Source organism: Scomber scombrus, chromosome 3, assembly GCF_963691925.1.
Source record: "Scomber scombrus chromosome 3, fScoSco1.1, whole genome shotgun sequence".
Taxonomy (NCBI): domain Eukaryota; kingdom Metazoa; phylum Chordata; class Actinopteri; order Scombriformes; family Scombridae; genus Scomber; species Scomber scombrus.
In genome coordinates, this window is record NC_084972.1 from 18,808,274 (window position 1) to 18,827,050 (window position 18,777).

An 18,777-nucleotide genomic window follows, 5' to 3' on the forward strand; every position below is an offset into this window, starting at 1 on the left:
GGGGAAAAAAAAGAAGAAAACTCGACCACAGTTACTTTTTCTCCACTTCATCTCAACAGACAACTGTGACTGTGTCAGTTGATCAAATGTGTGTGTTGGACATCGGGTCGACAGGTCTCTGCTGTGTGATCACCGGATTAAATGTTTTCTGTGTTGATGGTCGCTTCTTCTCCTGCTGCTCCTGCTGCTGCTCCCGCTGCTCTTCCTCGCCCTGGAGCCTGCAACACTAATGACTAATGTGGTTTCTTAATACACGCCCGCATTTCGGTGAAGCTTCCCGTCAAGTTACCAGGCTGTAGTTTAGACCACAAATCGTCACGATGACTCGGATTTTCTGGGATACAATTTTTCTCATAAGCGGTGAGTAGCTCATTTTGTGGAAATACTTTCTGTAGAAAATAATTATGATTTTAATTAAGGCCCAAATCTCATCCTGATTTGTTCCCTGAAATGTTTAAATACATGTATAAATCAATGAGCTGAATGTTTGGTGGGTGTACTCACTCTTATTCTCATATTGACTCCTTGACACTTGTTTTGTATTAATCCATTAAATCACAGCATTCTAGTTATGACTTGAATGAAACAAATTTATATTTGTGGCACTTGCATATTGATATTATTGTTTGTATTGACCTCTTTGATGTCACTAATGCAGTATGACTTTGGTTTGTTATTCAATATATTTAATCTAAAGCGAGCCTGCTATTCTTATGGTTTTCTATGTTTCTAAGTTTCTCATAGTGAGAACAAATATAGAAGGAAAAAGGATATTTTCATTGTCCTTTTTTTGCCTTCTCGTGTTTTACAACGTGGTTTAGGTCTGTGGGTGTGATTGTGTGTCTTCACAGGGCCCAATGTATTTATAGTGCTTTGGTCTCATCCTTTTAGTGGATGCTTGACCCTGTTACTATTGTTGGGTACCAGTTACTCAATGAAGCATCGATATCACATTGAAGACTCAGGTCACATGATCATATCTGAGCGTGGGCAGATTTGCTGGGACTAACCCTCAGGTTGTTCATCATACAGAAAAATATGTGACACCTAGTTTTCCTTTTGGTGTGGGGAGAAAGAAAGAATCACAATACAGTAATACACATTTTTTTTATATTCCTATAGGTTCTTTTAGTATGTCTGTGGTACTCAATGGTGAGTTTACAGTGTTATTAAATTCTTGCAGGGATTTGTTATTTCTATTTCTATTTCTTTCCACATCAGTGTTGTATCATATGTTAAAATCTATTTATTTTCCTCTTTGTAGGTTCCCTCTTTACTTTTGGAGCAGGGCAGAGCCATTCAACAATTATTGATGCCAGCATTTCCATTGATACAAACTCCACTGCTGCTCCGAACTCCTCCACAAGCAGCTCTGCTGCAACCGGCAGCAGAAATAGCACTGCCACAACTATTGCAAATACTACTAACATCCCTCCAGTTAAAAGTAAGTCCTTCAGGATTTGAAGGTTGAGTTTGTCTGATATTAAATTCATTAAGATGTTTATTGCTATATCTATAATTTCAAATCTTGTTTTCTTGTCCGCAGATTCTCTTTTTTCATTTGGAGAAGGGCAGAGCAATTCAACAATCATAGATGCCAGCATTTCCATTGACACAAACTCCACTGCTGCTCCCGACACTTCCACAAGCAGCTCTGCAGCAACCAGCAGCAGAAACAGCTCAACAACAATTATTGCAACTACCACTTCTACCATCCCGCCAGTTAAAAGTAAGTCTGATGTCATGTTGCAGGGATAGGTTCACTGCTTTTGTAAGACATCTCCAGGCAAAAAAAAAGAAAAACAGTTGTTCTACATTTTCAAATGAAACAAGCCAATTGCCCTCATTGGAGCCCTTGGTCCACTCTCACTGCAACGTCTCTTTCACGGCGGGAGTTCTCAACACTGTAAAGCTTCTCATTGAGCTGCAGTGCATCAGCATATGCAGACAGTGTGGCGCTCACTGTTAATTGATCCTCTTAGCGTGAGTTGAGGGCAGCAATTGTGCTAAATTAAAGACTATCAGCCGTATATGTGAGCAGCATTTTTCTCAAAAGCTGCACCTACTGTACAGTATTGTATTATTATCTGAAAAGCACCTTACTTGCCCTAAAGGCCGGTTTTTGTTTCTCGGTGATCCCCTCATTTGACTGCCAAAATCACATGGAAAGAGAGAGGGGTTGGTAGGCAGATGCCTCAGGGACAACGGAGGGCTTTCACAGAGTCTGAAAGAAGGAGACAATACATGTAGGCTGCAATCCAAAAGCCCATTTACCGTTGGAATGGAGTGTGTGACGAAGGCTGTAATGCAGCTATCTGTCTGGATGTTCATCGTCCTTCCCACCCTGAAAACCACACTGTGGCGTCTGTTTCGGCTGCATGTGGAACACTGACTTCTGTTTGAGTCAGTTATGTAGGAATCTGTTTGGGTGTTCATTTAATTCAATGTTTTTTGTCCCATTATCTGCGTGAAAACTGAGATACTTGCTTTTAAAAAAAGCAGGTCACAATAACAGCTTTAATTTCTGCTGACGAACCTGCAGGGATGAGCTCTCTCCTCAGCCCTTGTGCAGGTTGATTGACAGAGGTTTTTGTTTGCAGTGTCTCAGTGCAGTTTCTTTGACTTTTTTCACTCTAATTGTCCCTTCCAGGTACAGTGATGGATAGTAGCCACTATAAACCCACACGCAACTGGTAACAAAAGGCTTCAGTTTACTGTTGGTGGCGTGGGTGTCAGCTTTAGGGTTTAGTACATGTTGTTTCAGGTCTCTGCAGGCTTAGGCTATTTTTAGATTTATGATATTCACTTGACCTGTGTCATAGTCCATGATCTCACTAAGTGCGCTTTAGTTTTCTAAATTTTGGTATAATTTATGCATCAAAGGACTTCTTAAAGTGGGACTCTTGATCTTATGTCTGCAGCTAAATAATCAACTGTTCCATAATTTTGTGGAACCCTTCCAAATATTAGTAGATTCTTTCTAATTTCCTGTTCTCAAAAGACGAAGTGGTCAACAAAAAAATACTAAAAATGACTTATGATGTGTTGATTTCAAGGAAGAATTTGAATGTGTCATGGTCAGAGGAAAAGCAAAAACTGAACTTTCAGAAACTTTCATCTCACTGAAAATACCAACAGTGACTGTTTTGTAACCTCACAGAGTTTGTGGCGGCGGCTGTTCGGTCACATTTTGATGACTGTCCAGACTCTCACCGCCATTTCTGCTTCCATGGTACATGTCGTTTCCTAATACTGGAGGAGACCCCCGCTTGTGTGTAAGTTGATTGTCTAATATATAAACATTTAAATGTTTTGCTCTTTACCTCAGACTGGGCTTTGCGGTCTGGTTGGTAAACCATTTAAAAGCAGGGAATATAAATTATGTAATAGCAAAATGTCTTTTTAAACAAGACAAGTGATATCTTAAGATCTAAAGCTATTAGATAAAGATAGCAGGAGGGCTGTAATGTGACTGTAGTTTTTAGAAAAGCTGCAGATGTTAGAGGGAACTTCCAGTGATTCAGGAGTGAATCAGCTGTGAAAAACCGCCTTTCACATATCAACCATTTTCAGTTCACTGTTTACTTCTGAACTACATATTTCTTTTATTAAAGATGTTCAGTTCAATACACTCAGTATCTTCAGTTATTTCAATACCTTCAGTGTCTCTTACCGTGCATGTCTCTTAGTGAATTGTTGCCTGCTGTTTTTCAGTGGACTGTTTTTCTTAGTTTGTTTCATTTGTATTAAATATTTGGCAAAGTATACTCTTGAATTGTAGCAGTTTTATCATTTCTCAAGTACATGACATCAACTTACAGTACCTAGAAGTTTTAGGACTTCACCTTCCAGCCAACGATACAGTGATTTGAGCAATTTATAAAATCCAAAAACCTTTGTTTTTGCTTATATTATAATCCTTTGCACACAGTTAATTCGATTTTCTCTTTATGTAAAAGATGTCATCAAGGCTTCGTTGGGATGAGGTGTGAGCATGCAGACCTGCTTGCTGTAGTAGCAACCAATCACAGACAACAGACCATTGCCACAATGCTGGTGTTGTGTGTGATCGGGTGTGTCCTCATCATGGTGTTGTGTACACTTTTACAGTAAGTCACATGCATTGGATGTCTCACATTTGATTGTATTTTGTCCAAAAATAAAAAAATCTCTCCTGTTCTTGGTACAATTAAGTGGCCTTTATTGATGCATTGCTGGTAAACTGCACAGTATTTAGGACAACAAACATGTAGAAATAGGAAGGCCAATACATTTTCATCTAAGAACTGGCGTGATGAAGTTATTTTGAACTGTCTTTTTTTAGATTTATTTTTTAAGATTTATTTTTGGAGCATTTTTTACCTTTATTTGAAAGTAGCTGGCATAGAGGCCAACAGGAAACAGGGAGAGAGAAAGGAATGACCTGCAGCAAAGATACCTTGCCAGAATTGAACCATGTACGCTCCTTTATGTGGCATGCGTGGTAACCGCTTGACGACCAAGGTGCTCCAGTTGTTTTGAACTTTTAAGTAGTTTTCAATTTGTCATTTCTCCTGCAGTTGCTGGTGGAGGCAGGACTGTCGCAGGCGGAGCCATGCACATCACTACGTCCCAGAGAAATCCAGCAACATGCTGAAGCATGGAGCATCCTACTGTCCTTCTGAGAGTGGTACTTTTTATTCATCTTCTGTCATATTTTCACTCACAAATAAGCTGTGGGGGTTTAATAACTACACTAAAGAAAAGTTTGAGTGTGGATGTCCAGTAAAGAGCCCTTCACTCATTAACTAGTTAAGAGTCAGCAGTACTACATTAGCAGATTAAACATGAGATAAAACTAGATGACATCTTTGTTTTTTTTAATGTCGGAGGATAAAAAATATTTTATAGAAGTTAAAGTATAAAGCTGACATTATTTTATATTTACCTTATGGGAATTTCCCATTTACTAAAAAGAAAAAGGGACACTTGCTCAATAAAGATACTCGGTTATACCTGAAGAGGGTCTTTGACTGAAAAAAGTAATTCAAGGATCTTGATTGAGAATATGAAGAAAGTGTTCCTCCTTCTTTTTAGTATGGGGCTACTTCATCAACGCACCTGTCACAAAGACTAGTAAGGTGTGCAAGAGTATTTTTAACAATTCCCATTTTTTTTTAAAAACTAAAATGTGCTAGTCTGTCTCTCAGTGCTTTTCAACTTCCCTACCTTATCTTTGGCTATGACATGGAGCCTTTTGTTCCTACTGAAGAAAACAAATATATATATAGTTTAGTTTTATATTTGGAAAGGAAATGCCTAAAACAGTGGTGCTCTGTAGTGTTTTTTGGCTACTCAAATAGGACTAAAAAGTACATTTGTTTGAGACACATTTCAGATGCAGATTATTACACATTTGGTGTTTTCATGAGTATTTATAACAGCTGGATGGTTTTTGTGGGATCAACTCAAAATAAACTAAAGTGCCCATATTCATTGTCAAGGAACATGTCACCCAGTGCAACTGTGTGGCTCATTAAAGTGTTTTTAATAGTTTTTGGACAACAATGGAGCTCTATGACACAGAGGGATAAGATATATCAAGCTTTGGCTACACATGCAATACAATGATTTTTCTGTCTTTTCACTGGAGTTAATAATAAGTCAATAATAGTAATACAGAAGAATGCAAGCCTTGTTCTTAAATAAAAACATACTTATTATTTTCCTTTCAGTAGTCTGAGAAGACATCCTGCTGGAACATGAGCATTGTGGTGTGTTTAGTTTTCCTCATCCATCCGGCCTACTGACCCTCAGGACTGCATCCAAAGTGGTATTTACATGTTCTGTTCAAGGAGCCAAAGGTGAAGAAGAAGTACTATCGTCAATGTTGCTAAGGTAGGCCTGCTTGAGGTGGGATGTTACATGTCCCATGACATTTTTTCCCCGACTGACTGGGACTTTTGAACTGCAGCAACATAGAAATGTGTTAACTGCACTCTTTTGATTCTGTGGAAATACATGCGGAACTGTTTGAAGCTCCGAGGATGACGCTGCTGCCAAATCCTACATGGGAAGCGCTCCATGTGTCCCGACTTACTGTTTACGGCTGGCCTGGAGGACAAGAGAAACGATCTGCAAAGGCCATTAATCATCCTGTGTGGATGTTGAACAGGAGAAGCGTTTATTTTGGGCTGCAGAATAATCATAATTCATTTACTTTAAGTCAAAGGACCCCAATTCCTATTTTTTGTCTTTTAAGAACTTTGCACAGCTTTCAGAACAAACACAGAGGACATTTTTAAGGAATGATGGTGGGAGAAAACTGATGCTTTAAAAGACGTTTTAGTGTCCGTTTTTAAAGATTGAACTCACTTCACCTGACAGAATTAGGAATTGCTGACTGGACTGACTGCTAATGGATTAAGAACCCTTTATATATCTGGACTTCCAGCATTAATTAGACACAAAGGTGCAACTGAAAATAAACAAATATTCAACATGGTTTTGATTTTTAAAAAATCATCTAGATGTTATTTCAAATGATTGGATGACTCCAGTGTTTCTACTGAAGCTAAAATATTTGTCAGTTTTATTTTTTATTCCTGAGCTGTACTTGAACATGATCATGCATCAGAGGTTTTTTGATTTACAAGCTATAACTGCACCAAGACATGCACATCCTTTGCATCCACGTTATTCTGTGGTACCTTTTTGTAGTATTGCACTTTTCTGCAAGCTTGCTCACAGCTTATAAACTCTGCACTCACTGTAGCGTCGACATACGAGAGATGCCAAATACACTTGTGTTTTACTTTGCCTGATTGAGCACTGAAGGGAAGATATTTTTTTGTTTGTACACATCCACCTGAGCATGCATGCACTTAAATCACAGCTTTTTAAATTTAAAAAAGAGATGCAGTTTAAGTAGCTGCACTTTTATTTCAAGAGTGTTGTGTTATAGCGTTGCTTTGAATTTGAATACTTTTAAAGAGAGAAAAGCCTCTGTAGGTAAGTTCAAAACAAACAAAACTATAATGGTGAAGGAATACAAAATAACAATTATAAAACTAACTTGGATAAAAAGGCGTGTACGCAATAAAACGACAAACAATTGTTCAGGATGTGGCAGCTTCTACCATGAAATGAGTGTGATGGTATAATCGAGCCAAAACATTCAGAGGTCGATGATACACTTGTCTTTGTTTACAGAATCTGATGACATTTGCATTGCAGAATATGTTTTAATGTCTGTTATTGCAGCATTGGTGTGTAAATATAAAAAACACACTGAAATATGGTATGTGTGTGCATGTACAGTGTCATTACTTTAATAAGGGGATCCTACTGATGATTAACCCTTTGTCGGATTTATTTTGTCACAATTGGAAGGCCTCTGTTATCTGCATTTGTTTTCCAATGAAGAATTAAACATGCAAGAGTGTATTTGTGCATATTTTTTTTATTTATGTGCTTATTAATGGCTCCATCTCCTGAGTCTATTTGATTCATCGCGTGACCTTCTTTTCACTTCTGAAGCTCTTTCCTTTTTTCCCCCCTCTCCGTGTCTCTACAAATACCCCGATTTTTTTGATGCTCTGCTCCTCTATTTTTTTCTTCCACTGAATTTTTCAAGACGCAGAAATGCCAACATGAAACCCTGAACCTCAGGCACAATTGAACAAAGAGCTGAACTCTTGAGTGCTTTTATGGCTGAAGGAAACATTTCAGCCCCTCTTCTATATTGCCATTGAGTTCATTTATTTTCCCTTTTAAGTCGCAGAATCTATACACATTCACATTGAAGCATTTGTTCACTGGACAAAACCCGAGCCACATACATCCGGTTTTCTTTAAATTTTCATTGTATGTCGTTGGGTTGACATCTTCCCATCCACAACGAGCTGCATCTCCATTTCGCTCTCTGCATGAGAAGCTTTGTTTTGTTTTACAATCCCATTATGTCTGCAATTGGATTTCTGTGGAGCCCTTTAGAGCCGTCTGGCTGAGCTACTAAACCAGCTTTGAATTAAGCAGCTCTTGTGGATGCTTCCCTAAAGATACACATTACCCTTTAATGTACAAAGTAGCAGAGGAAATAGGCTACATGAAGTAAAAATGGAGAACAGAAAACATGAAGACTTATATGTGGTTTGATTCCAATTTTGAGGCTCAAAAGTTGAAGGCTGTTTTGTGAACAGCAGGAAATTCTCTTGAACTCTTTAAATCTGATTTGGACATGTGTCAATCCCTATTCCCCATAAGAGGCTGGAGCTCTGCTTTGAATTGCAATGCCATTCTGGTCTTTTTCTTTGGCTTCCTCTTCAGGCCCTTTTGATCCTCAGCCCAACGTTGGGTATCTGCCTCTCACCAGATGGTTTCAAATAAGAGTATTTACACCGGTATTAGGGTTAAGCAACCCCGGCATTGTTCTTGTCACTAAGCACTGAAACAATCATTAGGAATGATGAAAGCTTGGCATATTAAGTTAAATGGTCAGTTCTCCAAAATCACTAAAACAGGGAGTGAAATTTTTCTCTGGTAGCCGATCCTGAGTGGAGCTAAAATTGTCACAAAACAGGAAACGTTCAGGACATTTTAATTTCTACAGTGTGTGCCAGAGTTTGGTCATTCTGTCTCCAATTATCTGGATAAAGTGGTTGGTTGGTGGTTTCATTTGTACCATGTGCTCATTAACCACTAATGATAGACACTTTTTAGACACATTTTTTATTTTTTATTGGAAGTTTATACAATATAAATGTTTAAAAAACTAAAATATTAATGAAGCCACAAAATGGCTCAGAGTAAACAGGTCTGCAGCTTTGGAGGCTTCCCAATAGAGGTATTAGGCACTTTGTATTGCACTTCCAGTAAGTGAACAGATCACACAAGGATGGTGTGATCTTATGGTGTGAATATTGATACCATAGAGGCAGAGGTGTCCTTACTTCTAAGTCCCATTAAAGCTCTAAAGATGCTATATTCTGTGTAAATCTTTTATTTGACCAATTTGCAAGCTACTAAGCTGGGATAACCCAGATGCTTCTCCAAAGCCTTTTCATGAAAAAAGCATTGTGTAATGGTAAAACATAGAACTTGCTGAGTTGTACGTCCCATCACTGATGTGTAAAATTAAATTCTCCTTCAAGTGTATCAGCCCATGTTAGGATTAGAAAACTAGCTGTTAAAACTAGAGCCAGACTGGTACTAGACCTAATTATTTTGAGGCTATCTCAGATATTCATATTTCAGTTCAAAAACATTAAACAGAAAAATGATCCCTTAAATGTCTCAAAATCTCTGCTTTCAACATCTCTGAAGATTAATAAAAGGCAATAAAGCAGTTTTTACGACACTGTTCAATTAATAATTTATTGCCGTAAAATAATCACAGTAAACTTGCATGATAATTACAAAATATACATACAGTGTATATATTACAAACCATGACATGGATTTTTCATGATTCATTTCTGTTTTATGAACATTTGACCTGTTTAACATGTGAAGAGCGACGTGGGAATGTGGGAACATCCCAGCAGTCAGTTCCTTACATGACCCACAGGTCGACTGAGTAGCTTTGTACTTCATGCCTATGTCTGTTTGGCATCAGTCCATGTGCTGCTGGAGCCGTGATGGTAACTCCACCAGGGAGCTGAGCCGATGCTCCTTGGGAACATCATGTTGGTTATGCTCGTTCTTTCTATCTAAAAGGAACCCGTGGATACCCACAGACCAAGAAGTGAGATAATCATTCACATAGTGGTCCCCAATATGAGCTACATTAGCAGCTGGTACACCACACTTCTGCAGTGCCTGATAAAAGATGGCTGTGTTAGGCTTGGCTACACCTGCTTCCTCTGATGTTATTAGAAAGCTGAAGTGAGACAGCAGCCCACAAACACGCAAGATTGCTTCTAGGCGGCTATCAAAGTTAGACACCACACCCAGCTTCAGCCCTAGAGAAGAACAACTCTCCAGAGCCTTCTTTGAGTCTGGAAATACCTGAAATAAAAGCACATTATACAGTTTTAATGGACATTTTCTTCGTAACTTGATGACAAACACCTTCAAAAAAATGTTGGTAGGCTTTCAAAGATTACAGTGATTACAAAAAATGAAAATACACACCTTCATGCTCTGATGCATTACCCAAATGACAATTATCTGATTAATCAAAATAGTTTCTATTTTAAAGTGATTTTTCCAATTAGACAAATTAGCTAAATTAAATGAAACTATTGTGTTCTCCAAATGAAAAATCAACATTTCTTCAGTCATCTGTCATTTACCTCCCAGTTCTCTGCATTGGAGAAGTTATGATAAAGGTTGTGAGCCAATGTATTTAGCAGGGCTGGGTCCTGTACCCTGCACCGGGAGAAGGTGCCCCGCACCACCCCCATCCACCAAGACTGCCCATCCAGGCCCTGAGTGATGCCATAGTTTGGGTATCTGCTGGAATAATGTCGATACGCCTGGCGGAAAGCAGCGTCGACCTCCTTGTGACTAAGGCTCAAACCCAGTCGTTCAGCCTCCTTGCAGTACTGTTCTCCCACAGAAGCACGCACTTTCAGCAGCGTGTCTTTCACATCCCATAGCACCCACCGGAGAGGAGCACGCATTACACCTGCAGGGGTAAGACCACAGACATAAGAAATCTTAATTTCCAAGTAATTAAATAATATTACCTAATATTACTCTTGTAAGTAATGTCACGATTATTATTTTTTTTTACATATTTTTACTATTATTGTTCTTATTCTTTTGTACTTATTATTTATTGTTCTTTATTCTTTTCTTATTGCTGCTGTCTACTGCTGCTGTAACAATGCAAATTTCCACATTGTGGTACTAATAAAGGAATATCTTATCTTAAGTAAAGCCTAAAGACAACTGTTCAGTAACCTAACGATGCTTTCAGACCAAACAGTTCTGGGGTCCACAGTAGTCCACCCCCCAAAGATATTCAGTTTACTGTCATAGAAGAAAAAAGAAACAAATCAACAAATCAATTAAATGACTAATAACCAGCTAATAATCCACCAAAAACCTCAAGTAAAGCAGCAATAGGAGCTGTTAATGGGTTTAAAGTAGCTTTTATGCATAGAAATCAACATGATGCACTGAATTTTCATATTGTTCACCCTGAAACTTAAATAGTAACATTTAAAAACTATTCAGATGCACACACATATTTGGCTACTGTCCAGACAGTGGCGACCAGGCTGAGTTAAGCGACAGTGAATCAGACAGCTCTGTACTAACCATACACATAATCATTGAAGGTTCATTTTAAATCTGTTTTCCTCCTGCGTATGTTTCCGGTTAATTTTTATACAGGTAACTACGTCACCTGAACTGCAGGCTGTCGTCACCGTCGTCTTGGTAACAACAGACTCAGGTTCGGTTCTGACGGAAACGGAGAAAAATGTCCTTGTACATTACGTCAGCCACCAGCTAACGTTATGCTGTGTTCATTGTGTATTATTCACTACGTGTCAGCCCTTAAATTACACATGGAGCTACTCGTTAGAAAGCTACACCAAACAGACACATGAGAAAGCAAGTTGTGAGTTTAAACATTACCGAAGTCAAGTCCTGTTAGCTGTCAGTGGTTGTAAACATTCAACTACTGAGCGGTGCGCTCCTTCTTCTTCTTCTGCGTCACTTTTACGGCAGCTGTTGCCATCTTCAGGACCATTAGCTCCATAATGGCTCACTACACTCTCTACATCAGTTCTCTCTAAAATGAATTCAAAACATTTACTTTGTAATTTATTTAAATCATGTATTATTATTGTTGTTGTTTTAAACAATCGAATAATCCCGCAAAAGTAGTATATGGAGTCTCCCCTCCATTACAAGGCAAACAACAGTACAGGGAATATTGGGGAAACAATCAAAAAACAAAAAAACCCTTAAGAATCACAAAAAACACAAGAAAAAATAAAGTTGTTGATACATAGTACTGAAATAAAACCTCAAAAGGTGAATAATAGGGCTATTGCAAACTTATTTCATCTGACAATGCTGTCCACAATGTTTCTCAAGTGATGAGATGTCTAAACCTTTTTTTTTTTTTTTTTTTAGAAACTCTACAGACAGAATCATGTGTGAAGTGACATAAAATAAGTTTTTTTTCTGAACTTGATGTTTGCCCAAAAGACATTATCAGCTTTACTGTTTTTAGGTTCCTCATTCAAAAATAACACTGTACTTTCTGTAATAGAGACCATCCCTTCATATAACTCTCCCAGATCAATAATACATAATGTTTGCATCATTTTCCCTTAACCACAGTCTAGGAATCAGACTTTTATTTGAACTAAATGTAAGTTCAGAGGAAAATATGTTGATGGATTATCACAGAATGGTATGTGTCAAAGTTCAGTCATGCTACCATTTCACATTTTTTTAATGGCAGCACATAATCACACATGTTGTCTTCCTGGGTCAAGGACAACAGATGCAATACATTTTAATAAAACACCCACAATTCAATGAAAGTAGTGATGATGAATTTTACTTGCAAAGAATGTAGTATGGTACCATCCATGTGAATATTAGGCAATTGGACAAGAGAAATCCATATTTCTCATATAAAAACATTTGAAATGTACTTATTTTATCACTTCTGCCCTTATAGTGCTCATCTCTCTCTCTTTCATGAAAGGAATTGTAACTTTGAATAGAAGTAAGAACACGTCTGATATGAACATTAATATACCCTCTTCACTGAGCCATAGTTTAGTGATCAGTCCTGAGAAAGGTTCATATAATAACGACCCTTTAATAAATTAGAAGCAGCATTTATTGGCCTCAGTTGGTAATCATCCAGTACAGCAGGGGGCAGTGTGTCAGCGTGTCAGTCTACAGCGTCAGACATGTGCGCATGCGCAAGGAAGTAATGGGGAAATCATGCTTTAGGGAACAAGCTGCTGTTTGTGTGATAGAGTAACCTAATACATTTCTTCAAGAAATCGGGATGAGCTGATGTTATTAACACGATGACGACTCCCACTGTCCGGATGTTTCGGAGGTTAGAGGGTTTGTTCTGTGTGTACAAACCTCCCGGTGTCCACTGGAAACTGACACGAGACAGCATCGAGACAAATCTCCTTAAAGGTGAGACTTATTTATTTATCACAAGGTCAGTTTGGATGTTCATGCACTCCATAGTCACGTTTGTTTAATATGCCACAGAACAATACCACGTGTTAATCCTGGTCAAAAAGTGCTACATGGTCTCCTTCTTTTCCAACTAAACTAAACTCGGTTATAGTTTTTTTCTACTGGTTCCAATGAAATCCCTTAAAGTTCCTTTACATTTCTAAAAATCCCATAAGATTAGTCAGACCCTTCATTAGAACAAAATGTTTGGTTCTTTCAGGATATTCACAGCCCTATTTAAAATCTGTTTGTTCCCAGTTGGATCTTACATAAGGTGACCAGATTTCTGAAATGAAAATCGGGGACATTTTCAATGCGGCGGTGAAAAAACATTAAATATTATCATTATGAAATAAAAAATGGGGACAAGTACGTTTTCATGTATTTTAACCAGCTTTTATTACACAAAAGGACCTGGTTAATAAATCCCAATATCAGCACCCATAAATATCATGTATCAGTAGCGCACAGCAGTGTCAAAAACACAAATGTAGAATACTTTAGAAAAAAACATCTCTCTTCCAAAGTTAAGTGTCATGTGCAAAGACAGCTGCCAGACCAGTAGCTAGTAAATATCATCAAGATTTAATTAATAATTATTACCAAGTCAAAACATATGAGTATATTAATATTATACATGACTCAGGGCATCAGCTAATCAGATGGTCTGCATTTATAACTACTACAGTCATTGGTTACCCACACAGCCCGACACAAAATACAGAAGTTAGCCTAACACACACAACTATCAACCATTGATTTATTATTAATTAATTTATTATTTTTAACGGAGTCTCATGTCCCTATGCCTAGAGGAAAATCATATGTTACCAAAGCAGTCTTCCACCTCCCCCTCTTCCAAAACAGGGCCACATACAATGTCATCACCTGGTAATCTCATGCTAACGTTAACGTTACAGCGTCACTAATGACAGATATGAAAACATTGTCATAATGTTAACGTTCACTGACTTTTATAACGTTACGTTAGGTCTCTCTCTCTCACTCTCACTCTCACTCTCACACTCACACTCACACTCACACACACACACACACACACACACACACACACACACACACACACACACACACACACACACACACACAGCCAAGTCTACTGCCAATTCACACAAAATAAATAAGTTCATACACAACATACCATTTATGACCGCTGGTCTTCTTTTCTTTCCTTTTTCCCGCCTCTAGATTGTTGTTGTTGACGGCGCTGCTGCGTCTGGTCGTACGTCCTGATAACGTCTGTACGTCATACGACGTCTTCTCTGGCGATGCGTTAAATGGCTACCGTAATAACTGGTGTTTGAGTCTGCGCGCATTTTTCACCCATTCAGTGTCAAAATCGGGGACATTTTCGGGGACAGCTTTGACCGGGACAGGTCACCCAAAACGGGGACTGTCCCCGGAAATCAGGGACGTCTGGTCACCCTAATCTTACATATATTTTAAACTTCTTAGAAGACTTTAATTCATTTTCACAAGAGTTAAACATAGGCTCTTATTCTTTATTTTAACTCTAGGCTCTTATTCTTTATTTTAACTCTAACTTGGATATGATAGATTCTTTCCTCAATTAATATCCTTAAAACACTGGGTTATTTATTCATATTTTTATTTATTTATTCCTTCCTTATTTATTTCTTGATCAAATAGTTGGTTTATATAGTGTTTTTACTTTCTCACATGGCTTGTATAGTCATTAATTGAAGGTTACATTGTGAAATATATTTTAGAATATTTTTAATTAAGTATTTATGCTTTGAATGTCTACTTTACTTGCCCGACCCTTGTGTGAGTCAGTATGCACATCTGTCCTTATCTGTTGTCTCTGGCACAGCCCACTAGACTTGTTAGTTTGTGTGTGAATGTTTTGTTTAAGGTGTGGGTAGACTGTAAAAACTGAATTGCCCTCTGGAAAATGATGTTAAGGTAACCAATGGGCTTTGAAAACAAAAATGAATCAGCCCTGTTATCCTGTTGTCCTTTTTATGAATCACATCACAGGTTTAAACGCCGCACCAGCGCAGCCTCTTCCTCAGGAGGTCCGCTTCCTGGAACAGCCAAACAGTGTGGCTGAAGCACCCAAGGGACTCACTCTGTCTGCAGCCTCTCTGCCAGTACTATCCAAACACCATCTGGGTACCTTTTGTATATTACACATTACATGGCTCCCTCCTCTGACACTTTACCACAAACATTTTCTTTCATGTTTTCATATAATGCTATAATGCCGTCTCTCTGAGGACAGACTCTGAGATGTACTGTAACTGAAATGCTCCCAAATATTTTTTGGTTCCAGGCCATCATCCTGCCATTATACATGATCATTCTGTTTATTAGCATTCACTACCAGGTACTACCTTAAAAGGAATTTGGGGGCTAAACTGTAACTACAGGTCCTTCATTCACTGCAGGGTTGGTGGTTTGATCAAAGGCTCCTCCTGTCCATATGAACCCCAAATTAAAACTGAAACAATTAATCGATTGATCCGTATACTGTAGTTGGTTGACAGAAAATGAATTACATTATATTTCATTTTTCAAACCCAAATCCAAAAGATTCCCTTGTTCTAGCTCATCAAATGTGACAGTTTGTAGCTTGTCTTTGTCAAATGTGACTGTAAACCTAAAAACCTTTGGACTATAGGTCAGTCAAAACAAGCTTGGGCTTTAGAAAATTGTACAGACGTAATAATAATGGTTATTTGCAGCCCAAATTGTTCTTGATGACCAGTTCCTCGCACAGCTGAGAGGCAAATTGGAAAGCGCTTTGGTATATAAGTCCATTTAAATTGCATCAGAAGTGTTTTAGAAATAATGATATTAAACAGCAGCTGTTATGTCTGTGCACATTAAACACTGGATATGAGTGACTAAAATGTACTTTGTGTTTTAGTGACTGGACCTGAATTCCAGCGTATCCGAGTCGGGGTAGGGCATCGTCTGGATGCATTTTCTTCTGGTGTTTTAGGTGTGGTTTTTAATGCTGAAAATAAATGTCATGTCTTTGTTTCAGTCAACATTATTTCATTTAATGGAGAGTCTAACAATGTTGAAATCTGCTTTAACTACAGTTCTTGCGGTGGGGAACGGAAACAAGGCCCTGCAGAATCTCTACAATTCACAAGCCACAAGGGTAATTTTTGATATTCTCTGGTTTCACATCAGAAGATGTAATTAAGATACAATACGCAAAGATTTAATGCCATTTGAAATGTTTCAGGATTACACGTTAGAGGGTGAATTTGGGACAGCGACAGATGATTTCTCTCACACTGGCCGAGTTGTGGAAAGGTCCACCTATGGTATGATAACTTGTCTTTCAGCAGTTTATCAAAATGTACGTCGAGTTTAGATTTTAGATCATTACATTTGAGAGGAATGATACTAGATGCCTATATTTGATATAATTGATTACACAGCTCACTGAATGTTAACATTTACCATTGTTGTGCTCAACAGGTCACATCACACAGGATAAGCTGGAGAGAGTCTTGGCAATGTTGCAGGGAGCCAATAATAAGGCCTTGTTAATGTATGCAAATTTGTCTTAATATCGATAACATTTCCATAATATTGACTCTTTTTGAACTTAAGTTCCTCTTTATTAGGCTGTTTTTCTTTGCTTTGCTTTGGAGTGCTAAATGATGACTATTTTTCTTTATAGGTATTCCAACGTAGACATGCGCTCACAGGAAGCCTATGAGATGGCTGTGCATGGTCTATTGGGTCCAGAGGGGAAGTCTGTGCCTATTTTGACAGACTTGCGTTGCATTCATTTCGAGCCTCCCAACTTCACTTTAGGTAAATAAAAGTCAATTGAACTCACAGGAAAACTCATTTTATAATAAAATGAATCACATTTTCAGGATACTTAACTATCTTGTTTGATATTTTTTCTTATTTTCATACAGAGGTGCGCTGTCTAAATGAAACTCAGAAATATTTGCGCAAAGTTGTTCACGAGATTGGACTTGAGCTGCACAGCACAGCAGTGTGTAAGGGGGTTCGAAGGACAAGAGACGGCCCCTTCAATCTGCAGGACGCCCTGACCCACCACCACTGGACTGCTTCAGATGTCATGCGTGCCATCCGACAGTACCACACCTCTAAGAAAAATAAAAAACATTCCCCTGAACAGATCAAGGACCCAGGATTACAACCTCCAGAAGAGAATATAACAGCCTGTCCGCAAAATGACACCAACTGGGAAGAAGCAGCACATAGAGTTAAATAACCTGAGCTGTGGACAGGAGGTCTAAGTCCCTCTGGTGGCTGATCACAAACAGTGACTCTGTGAGCCTGAGTTTGAGTTCAGCTCAGCTGAAAAGAGGTTTATTAGACCAGACATCCTGGTCTCTAAAACAGAAAGTATCACATTTGTTTAATGTGTGAACTGTCTGTACCTCATATAAGTTTCAATGTATTCACTTTTGTTATCTTGCAGGTAATGTTAACTTATTCTCCAAATGTTAATGTGAAAGAGGTTTATGAAATAGATTAAATCAGAATTTGACCAACGGTTTCAAATGATACTTGTGTGATTTGAGAAGTTGAATTACAGTACAGTTTGTGCTTTTTCAGTGTCTACAGAGAGGTCATTGAACAGTGCTTTCGTACAAAATGGTTGGTCCTGTGTACAGAGCTTTTTGTATGGCAAGGAAAGTTAATAGTCAACACTCTTAAAGGTCTTTATATGAGGTAACACACCTGCTTAATCATCTCAAAAACTCTCCAAAGGGTTAAAAGGTTAAAGCTACTTTTATCTCAATGACGTCTGAAATTGTTTTAAACCAGCTGTCTCCATGACAGAGGACATGTTACTGATTAACTGAACAGATCACGTGTATTCACGTTTGAGAATCCTCGGAGTGTTCTCGCTGTGGTGAATAAAACAAAGCAACATCTCTCCCACTGTAGGCAGTAATGACTCTTCTGTATTACCTCAGTAGTAATTTTAACAGAACTCCTTGCTGCTGCGATACAATACAAAACGGCACCTGTAGCCTGGAGCCTTAACTTGTTGAAAATGTTAACTGTAACTATTTATTTAACATTTTCTAAATAATTTCTTAGAGGGTCTCTTGGAAAGAACCATGTAACATAACAGTTAAAAAAAGAAATTTCCTTGGAAGATATTTTCTTCCAAAGAAAAGCTTTAATTAAACCTTATCCATTACTCATGCTATTTAAATGCAGACAAATATGACAGTCATGCATATTCAGCTGACCGGCCGTGTGCTGACAAAAATACCCTTGAGGTTACAGCAGCTATTAATTAGGAGGCTACCAACTCTGTATTGTATTTTAATTCTTCACAGGAAACTTTTGGAAATCATAGATTTGAAAAAAAAAAAGTGGTACTAGGTTTTCTGATTTTACATGTTCTGTAACAGATTTACAGTCTTTAAATGTTCCTGCCTAAAACACTCATCAAAATTATTCATAGCAGTTATAGTAATTCTCTCATTGGGTATTGTGTAGTCAGTGAAGTCGGTGTTATTCACAGATATCAGATTTGTTGTGATCATCTGGGTCCTGTGATGGACGGTGATGTCTCAGCGTTTCTGTCTGCCACAAATCTCATGAGGTTATTGCATTGGCGCCATT

The 18,777-nt window shown here is 38.2% G+C and overlaps 3 protein-coding genes across 4 annotated transcripts; 2 read left to right on the forward strand and 1 right to left on the reverse strand.

Annotated features, from left to right (window-relative positions):
• Positions 1–320: 320 nt before the first annotated feature.
• tgfa (transforming growth factor, alpha) lies at positions 321–4,664 on the forward strand. Its single transcript, XM_062445142.1, is given in 7 exon segments — positions 321–360; positions 1,265–1,444; positions 1,547–1,729; positions 3,161–3,275; positions 3,960–4,081; positions 4,084–4,109; positions 4,560–4,664. Coding segments are annotated over 7 exon segments (771 nt in total).
• Positions 4,665–9,442: 4,778 nt separating this feature from the next.
• On the reverse strand, positions 9,443–11,622 carry hdhd3 (haloacid dehalogenase-like hydrolase domain containing 3). 2 transcript variants are annotated; one of them, XM_062416094.1, is made up of 4 exons: positions 11,569–11,614; positions 11,336–11,391; positions 10,275–10,609; positions 9,443–9,987 (listed from the first exon to the last, which is right to left on the reverse strand). In XM_062416094.1, the coding sequence occupies exons 3-4, from the start codon at positions 10,602–10,604 to the stop codon at positions 9,592–9,594; spliced, it is 726 nt and encodes a 241-aa protein (XP_062272078.1). In that variant the 5' UTR covers positions 10,605–10,609; positions 11,336–11,391; positions 11,569–11,614; the 3' UTR covers positions 9,443–9,591. The 2 variants fall into 2 exon arrangements, with proteins under 2 accessions (XP_062272078.1, XP_062272079.1); XM_062416095.1 differs by lacking the exon at positions 11,336–11,391 and having other exon boundaries at positions 11,569–11,622.
• A 1,277-nt stretch (positions 11,623–12,899) lies between these two features.
• trub2 (TruB pseudouridine (psi) synthase family member 2) lies at positions 12,900–18,151 on the forward strand. The gene is made up of 8 exons (XM_062415810.1): positions 12,900–13,107; positions 15,172–15,306; positions 16,064–16,138; positions 16,242–16,303; positions 16,391–16,472; positions 16,630–16,702; positions 16,835–16,971; positions 17,082–18,151. The coding sequence occupies exons 1-8, from the start codon at positions 12,990–12,992 to the stop codon at positions 17,402–17,404; spliced, it is 1,005 nt and encodes a 334-aa protein (XP_062271794.1). The 5' UTR covers positions 12,900–12,989; the 3' UTR covers positions 17,405–18,151.
• The last annotated feature ends 626 nt before the right edge of the window (positions 18,152–18,777 follow it).